Source organism: Hyperolius riggenbachi, chromosome 2 (genome assembly GCF_040937935.1).
Source record: "Hyperolius riggenbachi isolate aHypRig1 chromosome 2, aHypRig1.pri, whole genome shotgun sequence".
NCBI lineage: Eukaryota > Metazoa > Chordata > Amphibia > Anura > Hyperoliidae > Hyperolius > Hyperolius riggenbachi.
The window spans coordinates 280,591,370-280,618,058 of NC_090647.1; the positions used below are offsets into that span (position 1 = coordinate 280,591,370).

Consider the following 26,689-nt stretch of genomic DNA (forward strand, 5'->3'; position numbering starts at 1 on the left):
ACAAAAATGCTTATAGTTATGGATATGTTTACAAGAATTGCTATGTTGTCATGTATATGACTTCATAAATAGTTTTCCTTTCTGTGTTTCTTTTAGACCCCTAGAGCATAATTTTCTTTTGTGGCGTTACTATTATATATATGCTACTTTTTTATCCTTGCCACTTCCACACAGTCCATTTTTTGTTTAAAGGTAAACAATGGGATCATATCACCACTAAATATCATACATTAGGAGTTACTAGGTTTCCTCTACCTAGGTAGCGTTTTTTTTCGGGATATACATTTCCTAAATTGGGAGGAAAAGTTAATTGTGTTAAATGTCGAAGGTCTGGCCAGGCATTCCTTTCCACAAGCTCTTACCGATCCTGAAATGTGCGCCGTCTCTTCCATCCATCTCCGACGCTGTATACAGACAATTCTGCCGCAGTATACAGTCGTCCTGTGTGGCTTCTGTCTTTCCGGGGTTCACTGGTGCCCTCTAGCTGTGCACTGCATAAGGTCTTATATGCTGAAAATACGGTAAGCATCTAATTTTTGTGGTTCACTTTAAATTTATTTGCCTGTTACAGTTGAGCTCAATCCTTAGAGCAGCATTGCAGGCAGTAAGCATTATACAGTCAAATTGCTCCTGTTTTCCTGAGCAGCATGTACTATTTATATGGAGAAGAGGGACAACATTGCAGCATACATTGGACAGGCAAAGTGCAAGGAAATAAGCACATTTATTGGTGCTGTTTAGAAATCAGGCATGCCATGCCAGGTCTTTAAGAGACTGCTCGTCCGATGCAGCTCCATTGGCTGCCTTGGCCCAGTTCCGGCTAGTGCGTGCGTGAGGCTTTAACAACTACACGACCGCGTCACACCGATGGGCGTGATCGTGACAGCAGCCCCAGGACCGCCTAATGCCATAAAGTCCTGGGGCGGGGATTTGCAGGAGATCGCACACACGGATGCGTACGCATCTCTGCTTGGTCATCAGTCTCCCAGTGGGCGCTAGGAGACTGTTAGACAGCAAAACCGCCATTTATTTAGTCTGTACAGCGCTATGATCTACGGCAGCGCTGTACTGGAGACAGCCGTGTGACACGGCTGTCCCCCGGGACGCAGGAGAGCAATCAGCTCTCATTGGCTGCAGCCTATGACAGCCATTCGCAGTTAAAAAAAACATCCTGGGAGCCATCACAGAAAAGGGGGCGGCTATCAATTGTGTGCTGAGTTGTACAACCCTGCAGCGAGGCCTTAAAGCTGCAGTGGCCTATTTTGTAAAAAATGGCCTGGTCACTAGGGGGGTTTAAGCCCAGGGTCCTCAATTAAACCATGCAAGGATAGACTTGGCAAACACATTTGATAAGTAATGTGCTGCAGGTGCAAGCATTTGTTTGTTTTAAATCACTTACTTTTTATAAACATTATGCAATTTCAGATCACGTTCATGTTCCTGATGGCAGACAAGTATGCAAAAGGCATGAGCTGTATGTTAGCTTCCGGGACTTAGGATGGCTGGTAAGTCTCTTTTATATGGATAAACTCTTTACTATCGTATAAACTTAAAGCGATGCTTTACCTTATTCCAGTAGTCTAGTTTTCCAAACTCTCACTGTATTCAGGTACATCAAAAGCAGAGAAAACTAGCAGAAAAGCATAAGTGAGGGAAAAATGGTGAAATAAAATGGTTCTGTAAATCTGCTCAAAGAAAACTGGAGATCTGATGCACTTAGCTTCCTTAGGCCTCTTTCAGAAGAGAGACTGAACTGTGTGCTTGTTGAGCAGTTCGGCATTCATTCTGCTACCCACAAGCACCATTCGGGTGCAATTAAAATGCAGCCAAATACCATTGTTTATATTACCAAATGTGTGTCAGCGTTTGACACAAATTGGCATTACTTGGCAGAAGAGAGGTCAGATGTGATGCCACGGGGTGGGAAGTTGCCTGTCCAGCGCCAGTACTGACTGCTAACAAGCACCCCGACCAGTGCAGGAGAGCAACTGACAGGGAGCGAATTTCCCTCCTGCCAGCTGCCCATCTGGAAGAGGCCATAGCACAAGAGTGTCCATTGAGTAGATCTTGATCTACCGGTACACTGCAATGGAATTCTGGGTAGATCCCCCACTGTCCACCTCAGTGCCGTGCTCTGCCTCTTACTTGGATGAGCTTAGCGCAATATGCTGTCCTGAAGTTTTGCTCAGCACTGTGACTCTATTTGATTGAGCACTTTTCTATTTGACTTACTGAGGAGGACTCTAGGATATGCATCTAATTGACTGGCGGCTCGTGGTAATCCCTGATGGACTGCAGCCGAGCATGTGCAGCAATTGTGGCTTGCATGTGTAGGTAGATTCTACCTGGTAGACCACTTTTAATTCATAGTTTTTGAAGTAGCTCACAAGCTGAGAAAGTGTGGGCATCTCTGCCATAGCAGGTCCATAGCCTGTTTTATCTCATGATTTTAGGATTCTACTTATCTGATGGTTTATGTACGGTTAATACGTTTTAGTGCCTAATTATACATCCAAGTTAATGCATATACAGATTACCAAATAATTTACAGCACTCTTTCAACTGTCTTTCATGCAGTAGTATATGAATAAAACCTGAAGAAAAGATAAATATCAGCACACTTGCCTCATTAGTGTGTGCCAAGGCTGTCAGTGTATACTCATTAGAACATAAGGAAATACAGCCCTTAGAAAATGGCACCACCCCAGGATATATATGCAAATTACAAAAATATTTATTCTTAGATATACAACACTACAATTCCTTAAAATCATGGTGCCATTTTCTAAGGGTTGTATTTCCTTACGTTCTAATATTAATAAAACCTGTGATCATAGGGGGCATGGAGGACAGAGAGGTCATAGGGAGTCCGGGGGCCAGAGATGGGCATACACTCTTATCCACCCTCCAGAGCTCCCCTGGCTGCTGCCATAGCAGAGGGGTGGTGCTGTTGCAGAATGAAGTAGGGAACCATTTAAGGCTATTATATTTATCTGGAGCACCTGCATTCTCTCCTTGTATCCAGTTCCCATTGCTGGCATTCATGGCTGAGATGTCACAGTGGCTCAAGCAGCAGGAAATGAAAGGATGCGAGGAGAGAAGAAAACTCGCCAGACAGCAATGCAGACAGCAGAAGGAACAAAAGTTTGCATTAGACTTGTAAAATAAATGGTTTATTACCAGATACGATTTGAAGCTGTCCAGGGATGGAGTTTCATGGGCTGGGCTGAGGAGTGACTTCCATAGAATTGGGGCTGCATGTGAGGCCTGTGCACCATATGTTTGTAAGTGTATCCTGGGAATCATCAAGTTACATTTGTCTTCAGAGTGTGTCACAGTGTGCAATTCCAGTAGTTGCTGCAGATATTTTGGATGTAGGTTATATAACGCTTTGAAATTCAGCAAACTAAAGTCTCTATTTTACTGGAAGCCATTGAGAATTTGGAAAGATGTGTGAGCAGCAGGAGGGTGTGCTAGGGGTCTAGAAGTAGCATATTAGACTCACTGTAGGGGGTGAAGGACTTTTTTGTTGTTTTGATGATGCGTAGTTATGGACAATCACGTTCGCCCTATACTTTACCATGATGTGATTTTTTTTACCCATTACCCTTAAGTCAGGTGGGGCAGGACAGCCAATCAGACATTTTTACCACGTGGGCCACACTTCCCCACCCCCATAAAAGAAATAAACGTGGCAGCCATTTTACATTTTGCCTGAGTCACTGTAGGGAGAGGTGTGCTGCTGTTGATTGAGGGATGCAGAGATAGGTGTTTCCTGTGTGATCCACTGCTGTCTAGCTACTTTATAGGTATTCTGCTCCTTGTAGTTCACCAGCTGGGGACCCTAATAGTCTTTGTCAAGGTTGACCATGACCCCCAATTGTCCTTGACAGGACTGATATTGAGCTTACTGTTAATTTTATTTATTGTAGTTGCTTTTCGAGGTGTGCTGTGTTGTAGTTCATATTCAGCACCACCCATATACAGTGTAGTGTGTGGCTGCGTCTCTGTTACAGCCTGTCAATGTATAAACTGCAATTGAGTGTCACCATCTGACACTGACTTTTGTGATAACCACTGCAGTTTTCACAGTTACTGAAGTGCAGTGTTAGTACCACACTGCTTCACGCAAACAGCATTGTGTTATCACTATCACTGTTATTATTATATGGACTATGTATCAAAATTTATGAGGTATAGATCTCAGAGGGTTACAGCTAGAGATGTTGAGCGGAAGGTTTGGTTCGCGCGAACATTTGCGAACTGCAATAGACTTCAATGGGGAGGCGAACTTAAAAATTTTGAAAAATTTCTGCTGACTGCAAAAATGATAGAAAAGATGTTTCAAGGGGTGTAATACCTGGAGGAAGACATGGTTGAGTGAAATACACTCAACCATGGCTTTTGACATGCTACAAATCCTTAAGCAAGCTAATTTTTCTCTTGGATATATCATAATGGTACATGCTAGGCTGGCTTCAGCATGTAGTGTTGGTGGTGGTATAGTGGGTAAGTGAGTTACCTACCACACACTCAGACCTGGGTTCCATTCCCAGCCAATGTGAGTTGGCTTTTGACATGCTACAAATCCTTAAGCAAGCTAATTTTTCTCTTGGATTGATCATAATGGTACATGCTAGGCTGGCTTCAGCATGTAGTGTTGGTGGTGGTATAGTGGTTAAGTGAGTTACCTACCACACACTCCGACCTGGGTTCTATTCCCAGCCAATGTGAGTTGGCTTTTGACATGCTACAAAGCCTTAAGCAAGCTAATTTTTCTCTTGGATTAATCATAATGGTACATGCTAGGCTGGCTTCAGCATGTAGTGTTGGTGGTGGTATAGTGGTTAAGTGAGTTACCTACCACACACTCAGACCTGGGTTCAATTCCCAGCCGCAGTATGTAAGCTGGCTTTTGAAATACTACTATTCCCTGGAAGACGAGACCCGCCTCCCTCCGGGAACAGGGAGAGAGGGTAATATAAGGAATAACAATCAGCTAGGAACAAGGCTACAAGAGCTTAACTAAACTCTCCCTAGCAGAGTCTGTCAGCAGCTGTCCCTTAACTAATCACTGTAGGCAGACGAGTGAGTAAAACGACAGGAGAACCTTGCCTTTTATAAGGGGGGGGGCTCCAAGTGTTAGTGTAGTCTGATTGGTGCTAATGTGCCTGCTGACTGTGATGTAGAGGGTCAAAGTTCTGCTCAATGGAGCATTATAGGGTGAATCGAACTTCCGCAAAAGTTCGCCTTCGCCGGCGAACGCGAACCACCTAAAGTTCGCCTGGAACCGTTCGCGGGCGAACCGTTCGGGACATCTCTAGTTACAGCATGGACATGTAATGGCCATTCCTTAGGCCCACCCATAGCTATCCTTCACCACTACCCACTGCAAAATATTGTCCTACCTGAATTTTATTTATACTATTTATCAATAGGCTGGTGCATGCTACTTATTTCAGGTCTTTAATACAGTGGATGAAAGTAAACATTTATTAGGTAGGTAACTACCCTTTTTTTCAGGCCTCTCATATAGTGGCTGCACAGAACAATTTTTAGGCAGGTAAACAGGGCAGTCATTCTAAAGACCTTCATTTGAAAAGTCTAGTAAATATATGTAATTTTTCACATAAAAAAACCTGTAAGTAAAATATGTATTTTTTTATGAACACTTTGCCACTGATCCCCCTGCCCTATGCCACTGTAAAGGTTTTTGGACACTTTGGATATCTTTTTTTTTTTTTTTTTTAAAGAAATTGTGGCTGCAGAGCATTGAAGGTTTTAGATGTCCGCCGCAATGTTAGGTTTGCAAACTTTGGCAGAAACGTTAGTGAGTAGTCTGCGAACGTTTCTTCTCGATTTTGTCCATCCCTATTGGAGAGAGATTTAGCCAGCAGACACATGTAAAGAACAGCGAGTGTGACACTTCCACTAAGTTGCTAATGTGATTTTAGTATGGTACTACACAAACCTGCATAAACTGAGAGCTTTCTTTGATATTAGATGGGAAAGACCTAAGTTCCCATTTTTCTTCCCTTCTTTAATCAGCTCTCAATAACTCATCCTTAACTAAAGTTCTCAGCTGACTACTTGATTACAGGATTGATATCAAGAACACTATTTCAGTGTGCCATGCCTGAAAATCTGGTTCCTCACTGCTGTGAAATTAGAGTCTGCTTGATGCTTGTTCATTGGGTAATGAATGGCCACAAAACCACACAGCCTCCTTGTAGAAATTTTCTAATGTAAGCAAACTGATTGAAGTTATGCAGACTCCACCCAACCCTTCCTGTGTTTAAGTAAACCTATGGCACATTCACACTATTCAGTGTAAGCCACTGGCAGTGCATTGTCGTTCTAGAAAATGTACTTATGTTCGGAGAGGCTTGACAATGTGCTAGTGGGCCGCATGCAGGATTTTACTCTGTTATATTTTTCTGTCCTTCCTTTCCCCTAAGAGTCTTTTAGGTATTGGTGTATAAAACTTACTAAATAAATGCAGTTTCCAAATTCTAAAAGGCATTGTATTTTTCTACACGTTATTATTTTTTATTTATAGAACGCCAACATATTCCATAGCATTGTACAACATGCAAAACATACAACAATAGAAGCATAGATACATGAGCAGTTCAACATACTGTACAATCACAAGTACCGATCCATACAACTGATGCGTAGTTTGAATAACATCGCCAATACTGGTAGATGTTTGATAAATTGCACAGAAACAGGAAACAAAAGGGGAGGTCCTTGCACTTGCAAGCTTACAGTCCAGGGGGTTGTGGGGTGGAGATACTGGGGGAGTAGACAAAGGGGTTAGCAGATGAAACAGCGAGCTTTAAATTCTAGCTATAGCAAATTATAAGCATGTCTTAAGAGGTGTGTCTTGAGGATACGTTTGAAAGTTTCTAAGTTTGGAGCATGACTGATAGGCTGTGGTAGAGAGTTCCAAAGGAGAGGTGATACCCGTGAGATGTCCTGATGCGAGAGTGAGAGATGGTGACCAAGCTGGATAACAAGAGGGTCTTTTTGGAAAAGAGAAGGTTTCGGGATTGATGATATTTGGAGATTAATAAGGAAATGTTGGGAGGGGATAGCTTATCTAGCACTTTTGTATGATAGAGTTAGGAGTTTGAACTGGATCCCTTGGGTGATTAGTAGCCAATGGAGGGATTGACAGAGAGGTGCAGCATCAGAGGAGCAAAAGGAGAGGTAGATGAGAAAGCAGCAGAGTTCAGTAGGGACTGGAGAGGTGCCAGTCTGTTTTCTGGTAGGCCGCATTGTAGGCTATTACAGTAATCAAGACAAAACATGATTACAGCATGTACAAGCATTTTAGTAGCTTCTTGTGTAAGGAAGGGACTCATTGTGAAGGTTTTTTTTTTTTTTTTAAGACATTTATTGAAAAGTCAAGTTGAACTTATACATTAGAGTTGGCTATTACATGCTTTATCATCTTATACAGTAAAAGAGTAGCATTAACATGTATTTTCTTCACTTATTATTATTGCAAACATACGAGTTGTAGAGGTATGGTGTATAAATGTCATAGTGGAACAAATATATATATATATATATATATATATATATATATATATATATATATATATATATATATATATATATATATATCATGCACTTATTCAATTTGTCGTTCCGTAGAATGCAAGGAGGAGTATTACAACCTCTCCCCATTCCTGGAAGAGACATTTGTGAGCTTATTGACCGGAGGGCTAAGACTAGCCTCAATAAGCTATAAGGTTATATGTTTTATGTATTATGTACCGTGCATTCCTTGGTGTACCAACCATCATATTGTTCAGTCTTTCTGCGCATGGAGCACCTCAACATGCAACATTCTTAACTTTATTCAACAAGACCTAAAACTGAAAGGATTAATAATCTGAAGTAATAACTTTTACCATGAATTAAACATTGTTTCTTTATTGGTCCATAAAGTGTGCTTTTTATTAGTTCCCTATCCAAGTATTTGGGATACTAAAGTCATATTTTCCCCCTGTTGTTCTGCTTTTGATTTATTCTGAAGGTATTTTTGAGATGGAAGTAACATGAGGTTATTAATGTGTTAATATGTGGTTGAAATGAGACTCAGGGTTCAGAGTTACCTCCAGACAGAGAGCTCTAGGAGTTGAGGTTATTGCGCCATTTTCTACATTAATTGTAACTATAGGTTGGGGAGCAGAGAGGAATGGAGGAATTTTGTTTTTGTTAAGTTCGAGGAAACGGGATGACATGAAAAGCACACAGACAGTCAGGAACTCTAGATACTGTAATAGTGTAGAGAGGTCAGGAGCTAAGAGATAGATTTGAGTGTTATCAGCATAGAGGCGATACTAGAAACCAAAAGAGTGTATTACAGTAATTGTCCCAGGCCATGAGTATAGATGGAGAAGAGAAGAGGTCCTAGAACAGAGCTTTGTGGTACACCAACAGATAGCGTGCGTGGAGAGGAATTAGTGTTGGAATAGGAGACAGTGAAAGAGTGTCTAGACAGGTAGGAGCTAACCCAAGAATGTGCTAGGCCCTTGAGACCCAGTGACAAAAGTATCTGGAAAAGCAGAGTGATCTACAGTGTCAAAGACAGGAAAGCTCAAGAAGTATTAGTCCAGTAAATTGGTCTTTGAATTTTGCAACGAGGAGGTCATTTGCAACTTTAGTAAGAACTGTTTCAGTGGAATGGTGAGATCAGAAGCCATACTGGAAGAGGTCTCTCAAGGAGCTAATAGACAGGAAGTTAGACAGTTCTGAGCAGATGTGTCATTCCAGCAGTTTGGAAACAAAGGGAAGATTTGAGACTGGACAATAATTATAGAGGGCTGTAGTGTCCAAAGAAGGTTTTTTTGATTAGTGGTGTTATGATCACTTGGTTAAATGAGGAAAGGAAAATGCCAGTTGAGGTGAAAAGGTTAAAAATAGTAGTTAGGGCAGGAATGGAGGAGGGAGAGGAGAGCTGGGGGATGAATAAGATAAGAGGGAATTTGGTCCAGAACACAGGTAGTGACATGAGCTTTAGAGATTAGTGAGGAAAGGAGCTGTTCGGTGAAAGCCGTTGCATAGAAGCTGTGCAGAGAAGTGGTCTATAAGGTAGAGGCTGGTCATGAGGATTATAGATTACAGCAATCTGGAAGTGGTGGGTAGAGTAGACACTGACAGCATGAAGTTCAAAGATGAGAGAGATAGTGAAGGTGCAGGTTTAAGAGGTTTGAAGAAACAGTGTTCAGAAAGGAGAATACCCACTCCACCCCCCTTTTTGTCATCAGATCTAGGAGTGTGGCTAAATTTAGGCCCACCATATGAGAGGGCAGCTGGAGATACATTATCAGATGGATTTAGCCATGTCTCAGTAAGGCCCAGGAAGGTGAGGTGAGTTAGAAATGAAGAGATCATGGATATGGGCTAGTTTGTTAGGGCCCTGGATTTGGTGATATGTCCCCAGCAGAAAGTAGCAATAATAGTGGTTAGAGAAGTGAGGATGAGATTTGTATGCAATAAAGTGCTGTATAATAGAAGCTGAGGAGGGCATGTGGGAGCTGAGAAATAAGAATAATTCATGGCTAGAGAGAAGGGAAGATGGTAACAGAGAAGGAGCGATGTAAATGGCATTGCTGACAGCTGGGAAGGGGGAGGGGGTTGAAGTGTTTGTATTTTGAGCAGAAAGGATGAAAGAGCAATGGCTGTAAAGAAGACACTAAGCATTTTGGTTGCAAAGTAATGTATGCACAGGGCCGGTTCTCTCATGAAGCAAGGTGAAACATTTGCATTAGGCGCAGAGATTACAGGGGCAGCATGTTTGTACTGTACACTAACAACATGCAGTCAGAGTAGGAGAAGCAAGAGGAGAGCAAGATGAAGAGGTCATCTTTGGGGAAAAGCAGCTTATTGTACTGTGTGAGGAGTCTGACAGTAAGTGAGGAGGGGGGAGGCAGGAGAGCAGCAGTGTTTAATGGGGGGGGGGCACATCCTCAAAAGTTTGCCTCAGGCAGCAAAAAGTCTAGAACCGGCCCTGTGTATGCAGCATGAAAATGTCTTGTATGACACACTTATGGGAAGCACAGCAACCCCTCTATTAGGACTTGCTAATATAATGATGGCACCCCTTGTTTATAAATGCTTCCAGAAGTAAACTTCACATTGAGGTAACTTCAGGGGAGCAGCCCATGAGACCGCAGGGAGCCAAGAGCTGTAAGGGGGGCCCAACTACTACTGCACTCCCTCTAATAAACGCGTTTATCCTTCAGATCAGCTGTTTTTGTGGCTTCACTTGTTATGGGTGTGAAGATTACGATGTCCACACTTGTTTCATGACCATTGCAAGATGGGCCCCAGGCTGTGAGAGTTGCCATGGATAGGCAAGGGAAAGGGTGTGAACACTGAGGCACCCCATCAAATGTTTTGCTGGGGGCTTTCTGATTTATACTTACACCACTGGTAACATAACAAAATAATATTTCATAATATTACAGTAACCCTACCATGCAGTTTCTAATGATGCAAACTGTTTTATACAGGTTGATATTTAAGATTCTGAAAGTTGTATAAATGGTTTATTTGTATGAAAAATAAAGTTGAATGTTTTTGTATGAATGGACAGGACAGCTAGGTAGTCTCAAACAGTTAAAAAAAGAACAGGTCTAAGAGGAAGTCAGTAAAATGTGTATCGGATGTAAAGTGTTTTGCTTTGGATGTACTGGGATTCAGAAGCTATTCTGGACAGAGCGGATATACTGTATATAAAGATAATTCCCATGTGTTGAAGTGGAGGATATATAATTAGTGTGACACTGTTTTGGATTTGGGTTAGGTTGGCTGGAGCATAGAGTCAGCTGTGGGTAGAACTTTTAAAACAGTGCGAACACAAGGAATGTGGGTATTCTCAAAGACGTGTGTAAAGAAGACCAGCAATTTCTCAATAACCACTTCCATAGAGTACATTGCTTGGTCTATGCCAAAAGTAAAGTAAACCTGAAAATGTGTGTGGTCTGTAAATATAGTTCCTTCCATACTATGCCCCTTTATGGTCTCTCCAGTTATGCCACCCCTTTTCACAGCCCACCTCATAGTGCAAACTGGTTTCCTCCCATCCTTGCCGAACTGACTAGAGCATGCTTCAAGTATGGCTTCTTCCCCTTGATCCTCCTAATGCAGTCACCTGCCATGCTTCTACGAGACAAGCCTTCTGTACGATTTCTTCCCAGACCCCAACATGACATGACCAGGATGCCAGGTGGAAGGCACAGATGAAACATGACAGGGAAACTTTGAATGGCAGCAGATGACTCTGTCTAATAGGTACAAAGAGAGGTCACTATTAACTTACTGGGAATAGTGGTCTGTAAGCATAAATACAGACAGCATGCTATACACTTTGGTGGCCAATTTTACCAAATAAGCAATGTACAGATGGGATAAATGTCCCTGAGCAGCCCATACTGTTCTATGGTGAGGGGATTGAGGAAGATCAGAAGTCCCTCTGCTGGCTGCAGGAGGAACTAGTGGCCACGGTATTTACCACGGCTCATAACTTGAGGGTGAGACACCCATAATTACCTGAAGTAATCACAAACAGTTGTGCCAGGCGCCAAATGCAGCTTAAATAATTGCAATTCATATTCATACCTTTTACCACTTGCTTGTAACTGGCTTTGAAAGGTTGCTAAAAACAAGCTGTTTAACGCCTTTATGTCACGGCACAAATGTAAATTGTGCTTTTCTGTGATAAGAAAAATAAGTAAAGCCTCCTAGGCAGAACTTGGCCATTCTGAATCTGTTGATTTGGTAGCTGTCAATCAAGTACTACAACCGATTTGACTGGTTTCTCAAACTACTACAATTAATAAAGCAAACAAGCTTAAAAATGCATATATTGCAAATATATATCAATGTACTTTCTCTTGTTACTGCACATTTTATCTTATTATTACCATTTGCAATGTGACTTTTGCCCCTTATGCTTACTGTTCCTTCTTAAAGCGGATCCGAGATGAAAAACTAACTATAAAAGTAACTTGTCTATATATCTTATCTAAAGTTTAGATAGTTTACACAGCAAATCTAGCTGTAAACAGCTTTAATAGAATATGATTATTTCTTCCTGTGATACAATGACAGCAGCCATGTTGTTTGTAAACGTTACACAGAGGCAAGCTTATCTGCATCTTGATAAAAAAAAACCTAATCCCCCCCTCCTCCTCCCTCCTCCCATCTGCCTCTGAAATCTCTAGCTAGTAATACCTCCCCCTCCTCCTGCCCAGACTGAGCTCCCATGAGCCCTTGCTACTGTCTGAAAGTGCCTTGGCTCTCTGAAATCCTGTGGGCGTGGCTTGTTTCGTTTATAGGGAATTAGAGTATTAAAACAAAAACAAAAAAGTATTTGGCTTGAGGAATGCCCTATAACCTATATGTAAGGAACACAATTATGCAATGAGTAAAAGTTCACCTTGGATCCACTTTAAGGCTAGTCCTTATGACGTATTTTTTCCTTTGTAGGACTGGGTGATTGCCCCGCAGGGGTATTCAGCATTTTACTGCGAGGGAGAATGCTCATTTCCACTTGACTCTTGCATGAATGCCACCAATCATGCCATCCTACAGTCACTGGTAAGGAACATTATTCTGAAATGTGAAATTTGTGTTTATTAATTATAAGGCAACTACTATAAACTTCCTTCCTTTAGTGCAAACCATAAAATGAGCTGTGATCGAAAACTTTACTAAAAGTGGAATTACAGAGAGATCGGATCTTGATTAGTATAAGAAACAACAATGATATAATTATTAAACCTGGAGTTGGCACTGGGCAAGCATATTGTAAAATGTGTTTCAGTGTGTTACTGAGGAACTTTATAGCGGTATAAAACCCTGACATAATATTCAGTAAAAACATGTTTTCCTACTTTTTATATGTCATACGGTTAGCATATTTGATTTTGTGCATAAGTATTATTATTCATTTAGAAATTATACGTTTCTAAAATACACTTATTTTACTCTGAGAGCTGACTTTGCATTTTATTTATAACTGCTTTATTCATCCTCTAACTTAATCAGAAAGCATTTATGCTTGTCTGACTTTGTTCAGGGGACCGGGCAGTGTGAGAGAAGGCTTTGTTTTCATTTCTCACTTGATACAATTAAACACAAGATAACATTATGTAAAGTTCGGAAGCGGCCAGCTCATCAGGCAGGGAAGCTTCTAAAGCCTGTGTTAACCCTTTGAATGCAGTTCTAGTAAAAAAATGTGGGTTGTATATAATATGCTGTAAATAATCTATTAGAGCAAAGTAGAAATGCTGGGTTTCATTCCGCTTTAACCTAGGATTAAACTTCATCCCAATCGATACATGATACCCCCTTTCCCAAGAGAAATCTTTACCTTTTCTCATATAGATCATCAGGGATCTCTATGGCTGTTATTGTGGTGAAACCGCTCCCACAGTCTGATGTCAGGACCATGGCCCTGACAATTTCCTGCCTATGAACCTCATTGCATTGTGGGAAGTTTCCAACTGCCAAGCAAGCAATATCTCACTCTGTGCATAGAATTGTCAGTAAACAAACACCTGGAAGGATTAAAGATTTTGCCACCTGTGATGAATTTCAGAATGTAGTTGAGGGTGAGGAAATACTAGAAAGATAAATCATTAATAATTGAATATTGAAAAATATAAACAATTTTATTTATTATGTTATCTTGTGTGCTGCATCCCCGCTCATCCAAGGGATGACAAGCGTGTTGTCCCAGCACTTTGTTACACCCAGGCATTTAAGTGCGCAAGGTATAGAGACTGATAATCAGAAGGCAGAAGTACCACCAACCCAAACTGAATACTCAGGCAAGTGTATGTAGACAGTCCAGGGTCATTCACAGAGTGAGCAATATAACAAGCCAAAGGGCAATCAGATCCAAGCAAAAATGTCAGTCCAGGCAGCAATCCAATAGAGTTGTCAAAGTCTAGGCAAATATCAATCTATTGAGCAATCTAATAGAGTACTCAGAGTCCAGGCAATATTCACAACAAAAGATCAAAAATAATATCAGCACACCCGGCAGCTAGAGTAGCTAATGCTATAAAGGGCATTTTCAGAGCACGTTTAGAGCACAGTTCCCCAACCCTGTCCTAAAGGCCCACCAACAGTACATGTTTTGCAGGAAACCACAAACATTCAGGTGGGGTAATTAGTGTCTCAGCAGAGCCGATTACCTACCTATGTGGATTTCCACAAAACATGCACTGTTGGTGGGCCTTGAGGACAGCGTTGGGGAACACTGGTTTAGAGCAAAAGCAAATTGTTTATATCAGCACTCACCAATCAGTGGCGGGCCACAAACACCATCCGCTAATCAGGTATCAAACCTCACTTCCTGTTATGCCCCTAACAGCTGACTTCCACTCTACATTTGCGTCCTATTTCAATTAATCTTTGCAAAATTCAGCAAAACCAGTTTATGGTGGTTTTTGGCAATTAGATCTATATGCATGTGGGGTTGATGTGGCTCTGTAAAATGTAAAGCTATATGTGTGATATACACCAGTGCTTCTGGATTCAAGCCTGGCTCCAGGGGCATAGAGAGATAATTTGCATATTCAGTAGCAATGCATTGTGAGTAACCACAGATGTTCAATTAAAGCTGAATTATTCGCAAATACCTTCTGTTGTAAAAAGGCAACTCACATTAAACATTGCTTTTTAGTAGGAGGGCTTTTTAGTCTCTTTTAGTCCCCTATACTTTCCTTGTGGTTTTGGGTCACCCGAGCTGCTTGATTACTCTGTTATCTAAGGGAAATGACCATAAAACAGCAAACACTTTCTTATAGACTTCAATGCATTTTGGATAAAATTGTCAAAACCTCGTCGGCTCCCTACCGGCAGAAATTAATGCTTACTTTGTATTGTTCTAATTAACTCCAACTCAGGAAAATTATAACGACATGTTTTTATATATTACTGCACATAGTTATTGTCACAGGAGCCCTAGTGGTCAGACCGCAGATTGCCTTCCAATCGATTTTAGCACACAGACCATGCAAGCTTTGGTCGCGATCTTTGCGCAGAAACAGACAGGAATTTGGGCAGCAGCCCGACCAGAAGGGAGCCTGTGAGATATGGGTGATTACAGCTTACACAATTCCAGGGTATCTGCCACCACCACTGGTATGGGCCAGTGGACCCGATTTACTGACTGACTGGTCCTGCGAATAAAAACGGTTAAAACACGCTGTATTCTGTCTAGCCAACAACAAACAATAGTAGCGTCTCTTCCGAGGTCTGGTTCAGTTGTGCGGCTGATAAGCAGGGTAGTGGACAGTGAATGACTTTGATAAAGTCGTTTATTCACGGCAATATAAATAATTAATGTATACAGACAATTATTAAAATCAACAATTATTAACACAGTTATAGCCAGTATGAAAAATAAAAGAAGGGAGAAAAAATACTTAGTTCCTGGAAAGATGTCCTTTTTGTGGGAAGAATCATAAAGTTCTTGGTTTCAATCAAAGTTCAGAGTTCAGACCAGGTGGATGCCAGCATATCCTCAAGCTGGCACAGATGAGTTCAAGATGTTTCAGGGTGAAGGACACTGAGTTTGTCTCCTCTGCCATTCTTATGCCCCTGATCCAGTAGGAGGGAGTGAGGGCGGGGCCACACACCCCCTTAGAACATGAGATGAGTCCTCCCCTTGTCCTGGGGACTAGAAATCATATCTTAACCATATATGGGCTCTATCTCACAGAACCGTACAGGTCAGGGCAGATTTACTAATATTTTCAGGTCTGCCTCGATGTACCCAGCAGCCTGATACCAAACATGAGGGGTGGGACCCCTGTGGTATCATCAGGGCACTTTCGAACTGCCTAACTGGCAGTCTTTACCTCAGAATGTTCTGAAAGCCACATGTCGGCTCCCCTGCTGGGGGAAGGAGCCAGAGTGTCTGAGTTTTCCCACTCTAGATTGCTTCTGTCATGGTGCTTGTCACCTATACCTGATGGATGGGCCATCAGCACAGCTTGAAGCCAGGGACTCTCTGCAGAAGGCTAGGGCCCTTTTGGTGGAAGGAGCGAAAGAGAAAAAAAAAGAAAAAAAACCCCAGGGATGTCATTTCTGATTCCTGTAATGGCTGCACAAATTTAGCCAGACAGCGATCAGAAATTGGACTGTGCGGCTCCTTCCAATTCACCCGCGTTTCTCACGGCTGTTCCGTGACAGCACCCCCTGGGGAGAAGGCAGATAGACATGCATCAGCAAGATGTGTGTCATTGCCGCTAACCTGCGATATCTGATCTAGTTCCCCGTTGCAACGGGATAGCCCGTCAGCGTTCTGGTGTCGGCTGCCTGCCTTGTGTTGAATCGTGAAGTCATACTGCTGTAATGACAGGCTCCAACGTAAGAGCTTGCCATTGGTCCCAGCAGTACGGTTTAGCCAACTGAGGGGGTTATGGTCGGTAATGATCGTGAAAGAGCGGCCGTACAGATACGATTGTAGTTTCTGTAGGGCCCACACGATCGCTAGGCACTCCTTTTCAGTTGTGGAGTAGGCTACCTCTCGGGGCAGGAGCTTCCGGCTCAGGTAGAGGATAGGGTGTTCATCTCCCTCTCCATCCACCTGGCTGAGGACGGCGCTGAGACTGTAGTCAGAGGCATCGGTTTGCACAACAAACCGACGACTGAAATCCGGGGCTTGAAGCACAGGGGCACTCGCGAGTGCCTGCTTCAATGCTTGGAAGGTGTTCTCGCAAGCGGGGGTCCAGCTAACAACCTTGGGGTGTTTCTTGCTAGTGGCATCGGTCAGGGGCTTCGCCAGGGTACTATAGGCTGGAACAAATTTCCTGTAGTAGCCGGCGGTCCCCAGGAACGCCTGGACCTGCTTTTTCGTGATAGGCCGAGGCCATGCCAGGATGGCGTCAACCTTTCCCGTGTCAGGTTTCAGGGTGTTACCCCCCACCCGGTGACCTAAGTACTGCACCTCGGTCATACCAATCTGACACTTACTCGGCTTAACTGTCAGATTGGCTGCGGCCAGCCTCTCTAGTACCTGGGACAGGTGTTTGAGGTGTTCCTCCCAGGTGGGGCTGAACACCGCAATGTCATCCAAGTACGCTACAGCGAACCCTTGCAGTCCCTCCAGCAGGTCGTTTACGGCCCGCTGAAACGTGGCAGGAGCGTTCTTCATTCCAAAGGGCATCATCGTGAACTCGAAGAGGCCAAAAGGGGTGATGAAGGCCGACTTCTGCCTCGCGTCAGGTGCAAGTGGTATCTGCCAGTACCCCCGGCTCAGATCCATGATTGATAGGTACCTGGCGGACGCCAGCGTATCCAACAACTCATCGATGCGAGGCATGGGGTAGGCGTCTGTAGTGGTGATGGCGTTCAACTTCCTGTAGTCCACGCAGAACTGAGTTGTCTGGTCCTTCTTGGGGACCAGGACAACAGGGGCTGCCCAGGCACTACAGGACTTTTGAACCACCCCTAGCTCCAGCATCTCCCTCACCTCTTTCTGCATGTCCGCTTGCACCTCTGGGGAGACGCGGTAAGCGGATTGCCTGATGGAGGGGATGGGTGCCCGTATCTACCCTATGCACTGCCAGACTGGTCCGCCCCGGGACACCGGAGAAGGTGTGCTGGTACGGAGTCAGCACCTCCTGCAACTGCTCTTGCTGGGACGAGGAGAGTTGTGGGTTGACGCTTAGGTGGCTGTCCACATCTCGTATGTCAGCCAGCAGGTCTAACAGGGGGTCTGCCTCTCCCTGCTCTAACCGGCTGCACACTGGCAGCACATACTTGGTCCTGTCATGGTGGGCCTTCAGCATGTTGACATGAAAAATTTTCTGTTTCCTGCCTCCCATGTTCACCAGATATGTCAGAGGGTTTAACCGTTGCACTATAGTGTAGGGTCCCTCCCAGGCCGCTTGCAGCTTGTTCTGCCTCACTGGAAGAAGGGCATACACTTTGTCACCTACTTCAAATTACCTCTCTCCAGCAGTGCGGTCATACCAGAGTTTTTGTTTGGCCTGAGCCTGGGCCATGTTTTCCGTTACCATTTCCGTGAGGGACTCCATCTTGTCCCTGAACTTGAGAACATAATCAACTACATAGTCATCTGTGGGGTCCCCCTTGCCCTCCCACGTCTCCCGCATCAATTGTAGGGGTCCACGGACATTCCTACCATACAGGAGCTCGAACGGGGAGAACCCGGTAGATTCCTGCGGCACCTCCCTGTATGAAAACAACAGATGAGGCAGGTATCGTTCCCAGTTCCCACCTTGCGACTCAACAAACGTGGTCAGAATTTGCTTCAGCGACCCGTTGAACCTTTCACACAGTCCATTGGTCTGCGGGTGGTAGGGACTGGAGACAATGTGTGTCATCTGTATCTTTTTGCACAGGGCCTCCATGAGTCCGGACATAAACTGGGTTCCCTGATCAGAGAGCATCTTCGCAGGGAACCCGACTCGGGAGAAAATGTTAAGTAGCGCGTCGGCTACCTTGTCCGCCCTGAGGGAGGAAAGTGCCATGGCCTCAGGATAGCGGGCGTCAGGATGTACCTTTTGCCACTGCTGCTGGGAGTGGGCAATGGTCCAATTATGTCGACTGCCACTCTGTGAAAGGGCTCACCTATGATTGGCAGTGGACACAAGGGAGCTTTGTGGGGATTCCCAGCCCTTTTTACCTTTTGGCAAATGGTACATGAGCGGCAGTAGTTCGTCACATCTATCCGCATTCGAGGCCAGTAGAAATGTCCCCGGATACGATCAAGTGTCCTGTGGATCCCCAAGTGCCCGGCCAGGGGAATGTCATGTGCGGACTTCAGCACATGCCCCCGGAAGGCACTAGGTACCACAAGCAACTTGGTACCCATCCTCATTTCACCTTCGGTGGGGTGTACAGGCTCACTGTACAACTTCCCACCTTCCCAGTATACCTTGAACGTAGCCTCGTCTGTGAGGGGCTCAGAAGCCTGTTTTCTGAGGGCCTCGAGGCTAGGGTCAGTCTGGAGTGCTTGCACAAATGCAGCACTCTCACTCTCAGCCAGCTGGCCCGTGGCATATGAGGTTAGTGGCTGAAGGGTACCATCCCTGTGGTCAGAGGAGGGGGAGGAGGCCGGAACCTCCTCCACCTGTTCTGAGCTCAGGTTCTGAGCAGTACGGCTGCGTGTTACCGCTAGCACGGGTGTATACCTTCAGAATGGCACATATTGGCATTACCTACATCATTGTTACAAGCATTAATAACAGTAACATTTTCATCATAGACAGTTTGTACATCAAACACAGGTACCCTTGAACTGGGCAGGTTCAACCCACCTCCCCCCTGTTCTTGCCTCTGGGTGCAAAGTACCTGGGTGTGGGCAGAGAGTCCGTCTCCGTCCTGGCATTCCACAGAGCTGGGTGCAGGTTCATAGTACGACACCAGCGTGCCCAAGTTGGTCCCCAGCAAAACAGGGACCGGCAGTTGGTCCAGGATCCCAACAACCTTCTCTTGAACTCCCACCCCCAGTCGATGGACACCCGAGCTTGGGGAATGTGAGAAAGAGTGCCCCCCACTCCAGTGAAGGTGAGGTACTTGTCAGGAATGATGGCCTCTGCGGGGACAAGGTGCGCACGCACCAGAGTGACATCTGCTCCGGTGTGACGGAAACCAGTGACAAGCTGGTCATTCACAGTAACCAGCTGGTGATTGCTTGTGATGGGGGAGTTCCCTGCCCCCTTGGCAAACATCATGTTGGATGCGGCTCCTGGTTGGGGTACACTGGCGGATGGTGTCTGCCGCGGGCAAGGTGCAGGTGGTCCAGGTGTTGGGGTGGTCTGCCTCTGCTCCGGACAGGTGAATTTCATGTGTCCCGTCTTGTGGCAGTAGTGACAGGTGACCTCTCCAGGGGCTGCAGGCCTGGGTGCAGCAGCTGCACTGGGTGGCCTCTGTGGCTGACGGCTCACAGGGGCAGGAGAGTCTGCCGGGGTATTGGGCTGACCTCCTCTCCAGCTGGATGGGACAGTTCTGCGTGTATCAGACACCCGGGTAGTTGTAAAGGTCTCAGCGATGTCTGCAGCGACAGTTGCTGACGCAGGCTTTCGCTCCAGCACAAACTGTCGTACATCAGCAGGGCAAATGTTCAGAAATTGTTCTAGGACTATCAAGTCCTCCAGGACACCATAAGACCCTTTGGTGAGGCCTAGAGTCCACTGGCGGAGTGTGGTGAGCAAGCTGCTGACCACATCTCGGTACGAATCAGAAGACTTTTTCCGCCAGGCCCTGAATTTTTTGCGATAGGCTTCTGGCGTCAGCTGGTATTTGGTAATGATAGCGTCTTTTATAGCGGCATAATCATTATCTATCTCCGCAGGCAATTCTGCGAAAGCATCAAGCGCTTTGTAGCGCAGCAAAGGTGTCAGATGTCTGGCCCACTGGTCTTGGGACAGACGATACTGATGGCATGCTTTTTCAAAAGACCGCAGAAACAAGTCAATGTCAGTGTCTTTTTCAATATTAGCAAATTTAAATTTTGCCCTTACGGGTGGTGCAGCTCCTTCAGCAGGGAGGCTGGGCGAAGAACTCCGGCTGGCCTGTTGCACTTTTGCTATGTTTAGCTCATGCTGTCGTTGGCGCTCCCGTTCTCGCTCAGCGGCATCCCTCTCCGCGTGGCGTTCTGCAGATTGGCGTTCCTCTCACATGTACTGCAGGTACTTGTCCAGGTCCGTCTCCATTAGCTGTCGTAATGCCTGCTGCATTAGCAGATCAGTACAAACGGACAGTCCAGTACTGGCCGGTTCCGGGCTAGTACCTACAGGAACTCTGGTATTGGGGTCCATACTGACAGTCTCTGGCGTAACTGTTGCAACAGGGCCCACAGGATGCTCAACCTCTGTACGCGCAGAATCTTCAGTCTCTGGTTCCCCTTGACTTGGGTCAGATGGGCTGGTATCCACTTCAGCGGACACATCCAGCTCCCGCAGTTGCTGGCTATCCAATCTGGACAAGTCTGCTATCAGGTCCCGTTTTTTCTTGCGGAGGATGTCAATGTCCCTCGCTTCGCAAAGATTTTCCAGGTCTGCTAGGCACATGTTCTGATAGTTCCCGGACATTTCCATGCCAAATAAAATAAAACTTTGGGGGGGGGGGGGGGGGGGTACTGGCTACACAGTCTCTCTGTATATATAAAAAATATATTGCCTTCCAGCTACACCAACGAATTAGTTCGTTTCTTGATAGCGCTAGCGCTATCTTAGATACTTTCAGCACAACACTGGTCCCAACCGCTGCCAAACACTGTCACAGGAGCCCTAGTGGTCAGACCGCAGATTGCCTTCCAATCAGTGTTAGCACACAGACCATGCAAGCTTTGGTCGCGATCTTTGCGTAGAAACAGACAGGAATTTGGGCAGCAGCCCAACCAGAAGGGAGCCTGTGAGATATGGGTGATTACAACTTACACACAATTCCAGGGTATCTGCCACCACCACTGGTATGGGCCAGCGGACCCGATTTACTGACTGACTGGTCCTGCGAATAAAAACGGTTAAAACACGCTGTATTCTGTCTAGCCAACAACAAACAATAGTAGCGTCTCTTCCGAGGTCTGGTTCAGTTGTGCGGCTGATAAGCAGGGTAGCGGACAGTGAATGACTTTGATAAAGTCGTTTATTCATGGCAATATAAATAATTAATATATACAGACAATTATTAAAATCAACAATTATTAAAACAGTAATAGCCAGTAATAGCCACACACCCCCTTAGAACATGAGATGAGTCCTCCCCTTGTCCTGGGGACTAGAAATCATATCTTAACCATATATGGGCTCTATCTCACAGAACCGTACAGGTCAGGGCAGATTTACTAATATTTTCAGGTCTGCCTCGATGTACCCAGCAGCCTGATACCAAACATGAGGGGTGGGACCCCTGTAGTATCATCAGGGCACTTTCGAACTGCCTAACTGGCAGTCTTTACCTCAGAATGTTCTGAAAGCCACATGTCGGCTCCCCTGCTGGGGGAAGGAGCCAGAGTGTCTGAGTTTTCCCACTTTAGATTGCTTCTGTCATGGTGCTTGTCACCTATACCTGATGGATGAGCCATCAGCACAGCTTGAAGCCAGGGACTCTCTGCAGAAGGCTAGGGCCCTTTTGGTGGAAGGAGGGAAAGAGAAAAAAAAAAGAAAAAACCGCTAGGGATGTCATTTCTGATTCCTGTAATGGCTGCACAAATTTAGCCAGACAGCGATCAGAAATTGGACTGTGCGGCTCCTTCCAATTCGCCCGCGTTTCTCACGGCTGTTCCGTGACAGTTATAGATAAAAGAGATTTTATTATAACTAAGTACTGTATAGCCTGTGATAATTACATTATAAGTAGTAATAAATGATATATCAATTTCTGCTATCTGTGAGGAAAGTATCATAATTTATTATGGCTTATGTATAACTGGTGGGGATGTTATATAACTTTGGAGTCTAGATGACTTAAAAACAATAATGTAATGATGGTGTACTATGAGGATGGTGGGGATTTAAGTACCAGTTTTCTTGCCTATGGGCCGTCAAAACTCAAACCTCTCCCTACATAAACAAGATCAAATTTGTGGTAGATTTGAGCACTATGATTGAAGGTGCCAGTAATCTATTTACACCCGCAAGCTGAAAAAAACTTCTGATAACCAATGGAACAAATGACTAGGCATGGAAGAAAGGTTTCCTTCTGTTTGCAGGACGTAAAAAAAGCAAGTGATGAAAAGCCAGGTAGCTTTGTGCAACATGAAGCAGTATAATGCAAGCGGGGCCAGGTCTGGCACTTACATAGGGGAAAACAAGACAATTACAGAAGGCCCTAGAGCTGGTTGGAGAGCTACTCCATCAGTCTGTGGTTTTCCATCTTCATCCTCACCGGCTGCCTCTTCTCCCTGACCTAGCGCCTATCCAACTCTGGAGCCCCAACCCTCGGAGGTCAGAAACAAAGGGGCCACACTACACCTAGGCAAAGGGGGGTATCAGGGCTGGCCATATAACTTTTGCCAGGGTCCAATTGTGGCTAAAACGGGCCCTTAACGGGGCAATAGTTTGATCGTCTCTCAATCGCTTTTCTGCTGTGTAGCAAGATGGTAAATCTAATGCTAATTTGGGCAGAAGCAATTACTTGCCAGATCAGGCCAACATTGACCAGTGCATAACTAGCTTCAGAAGACTGCAAGAGTATAGATAAAAATCCATAATTTAATAGTGTGGGCAGGGGTGAGCCTGGGGTGCCTGGCACCTGGGTGCAAGATTTTCTCTGGCGCCTATGGGCGTGGTTAAATTAACCGCGCCCAACCACATAACTACACCCACACCTTCTACCTCTTTACGAATGCATGTGATACCCCATTCCTACCCCTCTTCCATGGGCTTGCTCCTTGCTGGCTTTGGCTGCCTGCGAGTCTGCTAGTCTCTGGACTGACTCAGGCTGAGAGGCTCTGCGAGTGCGATGCAGTCACACACTGCGTATTTATGGCTGCCTGCGGCCACCCTACTCTCGCTCGCTGACGTCGGCTCCTCCCCCCTGCCAAGCCCAAGGTGGGCTGCCTGTATCTTTCCCGTTGCGCCACACAGCCTGCCAGCGTTGCCAACCTTTCACGTTATTTTTTTACTGACAAATACCTAAAAATTTACTGACAAAAGATCATTTTTACTGACAAAATTTCCCCACTAAATGCACATAAGAGACAGCTTTTCCCCATGTAAATGCACATAACAAGAGACTGCGTTTCACCAGTAAATGCACATAACAAGAGACTGCGTTTCACCAGTAAATGCACATAACAAGAGACTGCATTTCACCAGTAAATGCACATAACAAGAGACTGTGTTTCACCAGTAAATGCACATAACAAGAGACTGCGTTTCACCAGTAAATGCACATAACAAGAGACTGCGTTTCACCAGTAAAGGCACATAAGAGACCGCTTTTCACCAGTAAAGGCACATAAGAGACAGCTTTTCACTAGCAAATGCACATAATAAGAGGCAGATTTTCACCAGCAAATGCACATAATAAGAGGCAGATTTTTACCAGCAAATGCACATAATAAGAGGCAGATTTTCACCAGTAAATGCACATAATGACAAACAGCCAGTGTCCCCAGAATATATAGCCAGGGGGTATATGTGCCCAGTATATGTAGCCAGGGGGTATATGTGCCCACTATATGTAGCCAGGGGGTATATGTGCCCACTATATGTAGCCAGGGGGTATATGTGTCCACTATATGTAGCCAGGGGGTATATGTGCCCACTATATGTAGCCAGGGGGTATATGTGCCCACTATATGTAGCCAGGGGGTATATGTGCCCAGTATATGTAGCCAGGGGGTATATGTGCCCACTATATGTAGCCAGGGGGTATATGTGCCCACTATATGTAGCCAGGGGGTATATGTGTCCACTATATGTAGCCAGGGGGTATATGTGCCCACTATATGTAGCCAGGGGGTATACGTGTCCACTATATGTAGCCAGGGGGTATATGTGCCCACTATATGTAGCCAGGGGGTATATGTGCCCACTATATGTAGCCAGGGGGTATATGTGCCCACTATATGTAGCCAGGGGGTATATGTGCCCACTATATGTAGCCAGGGGGTATATGTGCCCACTATATGTAGCCAGGGGGTATAGGGTCCCCGTTCAGGTGGTGAGTGATAGGAGCGCTCCCCTCTCCTCCCTCCCCTCTAGCAGCTGCCGCTCCCGCTCCCCCTTCACCTTGCATTAGCTTCAGACCTCAATCAGCGGGCGACCCGACCAGTAAGAGGGCGCCGGACGCACCCGCTCTATATGCGGAAGTGATGTCACTTCCGCATATCAGTGCGGCGTGCTAGGTCCTAGCGCCCGCCTGATCGAGGTCTGACGCGACGCGGGAACCGGCGGCCGGCTAGAGGGAGGGAGGGAGCGAGCTTCGGCCACAGGGGGAGAGCGGCGGCCGGGCGGCGCCTGTCAGAGGCAGGCACCTGGGTGCCTTGCACCCGCAGCACCCGCCCAGGCTCGGCCCTGAGTGTGGGACAAATCCAAATAACTTTTTGCCTGAATTGAGTAAGATGCAATCAGAAGGTCCCGCTATGACGGACATAATTAGATGACTCTCTCCTAAGGAAACATTGCCACTAATTAAAAACATGGTAGATGGTCACAGCACCTACAATAACTGCTAGCTTGTTCTTATTATGCACAACCGACCACAACGGGAAGGAACAGGAGTTCCAGACAAATATATTGGATAAATGGTGTAAAGGTTACAGCCTGTCATGTTGTAATGATTATTACTATTGGGAATACTTTCCATTGTTTCCTGTTCCAGTGCCTCCCAGGATTATGTTGTGAATCATGTCAATGAAACGCAAAATGGTTCATAACACTGTATTGGGAACATCAGCAGCAATGTAATATAGACAGAGGTACTACACCTTCAAAAGCCTAGCAATTTTTATAGCTGTCATTATCTTTATCCCCATTACCTGTTCTTGGTCACTGGAACGGGATATGTGAGAAATTCTCCCCAGTGACTACACAGCAATAACCAACTGATAGAAATCTAACCCCTCTCCACTCTATACACATTAAGAAAAGGAGGGTTTGAGCATTATTGGGCATTAGCACTCTCAAATATACAGAATTCTCTCATTGCTATCATTCCTGCAAGTGAAAAACAAATACTTGGAAAACGAGACAGTAATTGTGATGAATGAGTCTATTATAACTGAATCACACCACTGTGGCATAATTATAACTGATGCTTCGAAAAGCTGTCTAGACTCACAAGGACAACTACACTCAGATAACTGGGGGAAAAAAAGAAAGAATAGCTGACTGTGAGTATCAAAGATAAAGATATCAGAACAAAGTGCAATACAGGCGGCTTGGCAGGTTTGCCATAGTAGCACCTACTGTAAGCACTCCATCTCCATGTCACCTCCCTGTACTGCCAGTCACCTGATGCTGCCAAAACGCTCATTACAAAAATCTGCTTCTCTGTCGCTTATTTGTCTAGTGAAATATGATGTTGCTTGCAAAGCTGTTTGGAGGATGAAGTTAAACAATTCCATGTAAAACTTTTTGATGTGGATAGAATGGGAAATGTAGCACAGATATAATTGTTTTTAGTACAGGAAGAGTTAAGAAAAGTCATTTGTTATCTATGCAAAATAGCTTTTCTGAGCTCTCTGACTAATTTAGTCAGAGAGCAGTGCTCTTTTCTGAAGCACTTATCTCAGCCTTTTTCTCACTGTTTCTTGTTTAAGGTTTTACTGCAGAGCTAATGACCCTTTGAACTTTCCTGCCCGTTTTATAGTTTAAAAACAGAGTATAGTTTGTAAACTGCAAATATTAGAGAATGATGCAATGCTATAAAAAAAAAGCCATATAACTGAAAATAAAAGTATGAGACACTTTTCTTTGCTACTAATGTTCTATGCATTACCTGTACTACACATACAATTTCATTATATCATAAGGGTTTTTGTTCCTTCCGTGTCACATTAAAGTGATCAAATTATTAACTTAGTACAAAGTAACAAAACAAGCGACAAGCCGGTGTGTCATCTGTCAGCGATGCAGAGACATGCAGCCATCTCTTTAGTGTAGCGAGTAGTGTTCAAGAGCCGCTTTGAAATAAGAAGTAATCCAACGTAAACTAGTCAACAGTCTGC

The 26,689-nt window shown here is 44.8% G+C and overlaps 1 protein-coding gene across 1 annotated transcript in view; it reads left to right on the plus strand.

Moving 5' to 3' along the window:
• The window catches only part of LOC137544320 (bone morphogenetic protein 8B-like), an 83,690-nt gene that overhangs the window by 56,092 nt on the left and 909 nt on the right, over window positions 1-26,689 (plus strand). Inside the window, exons 5-6 of the mRNA XM_068265382.1 lie at window positions 1,426-1,505; window positions 12,511-12,621. Coding sequence (XP_068121483.1) covers window positions 1,426-1,505; window positions 12,511-12,621 — 191 coding nt within the window. The remainder of the gene's footprint in view (window positions 1-1,425; window positions 1,506-12,510; window positions 12,622-26,689) is intronic.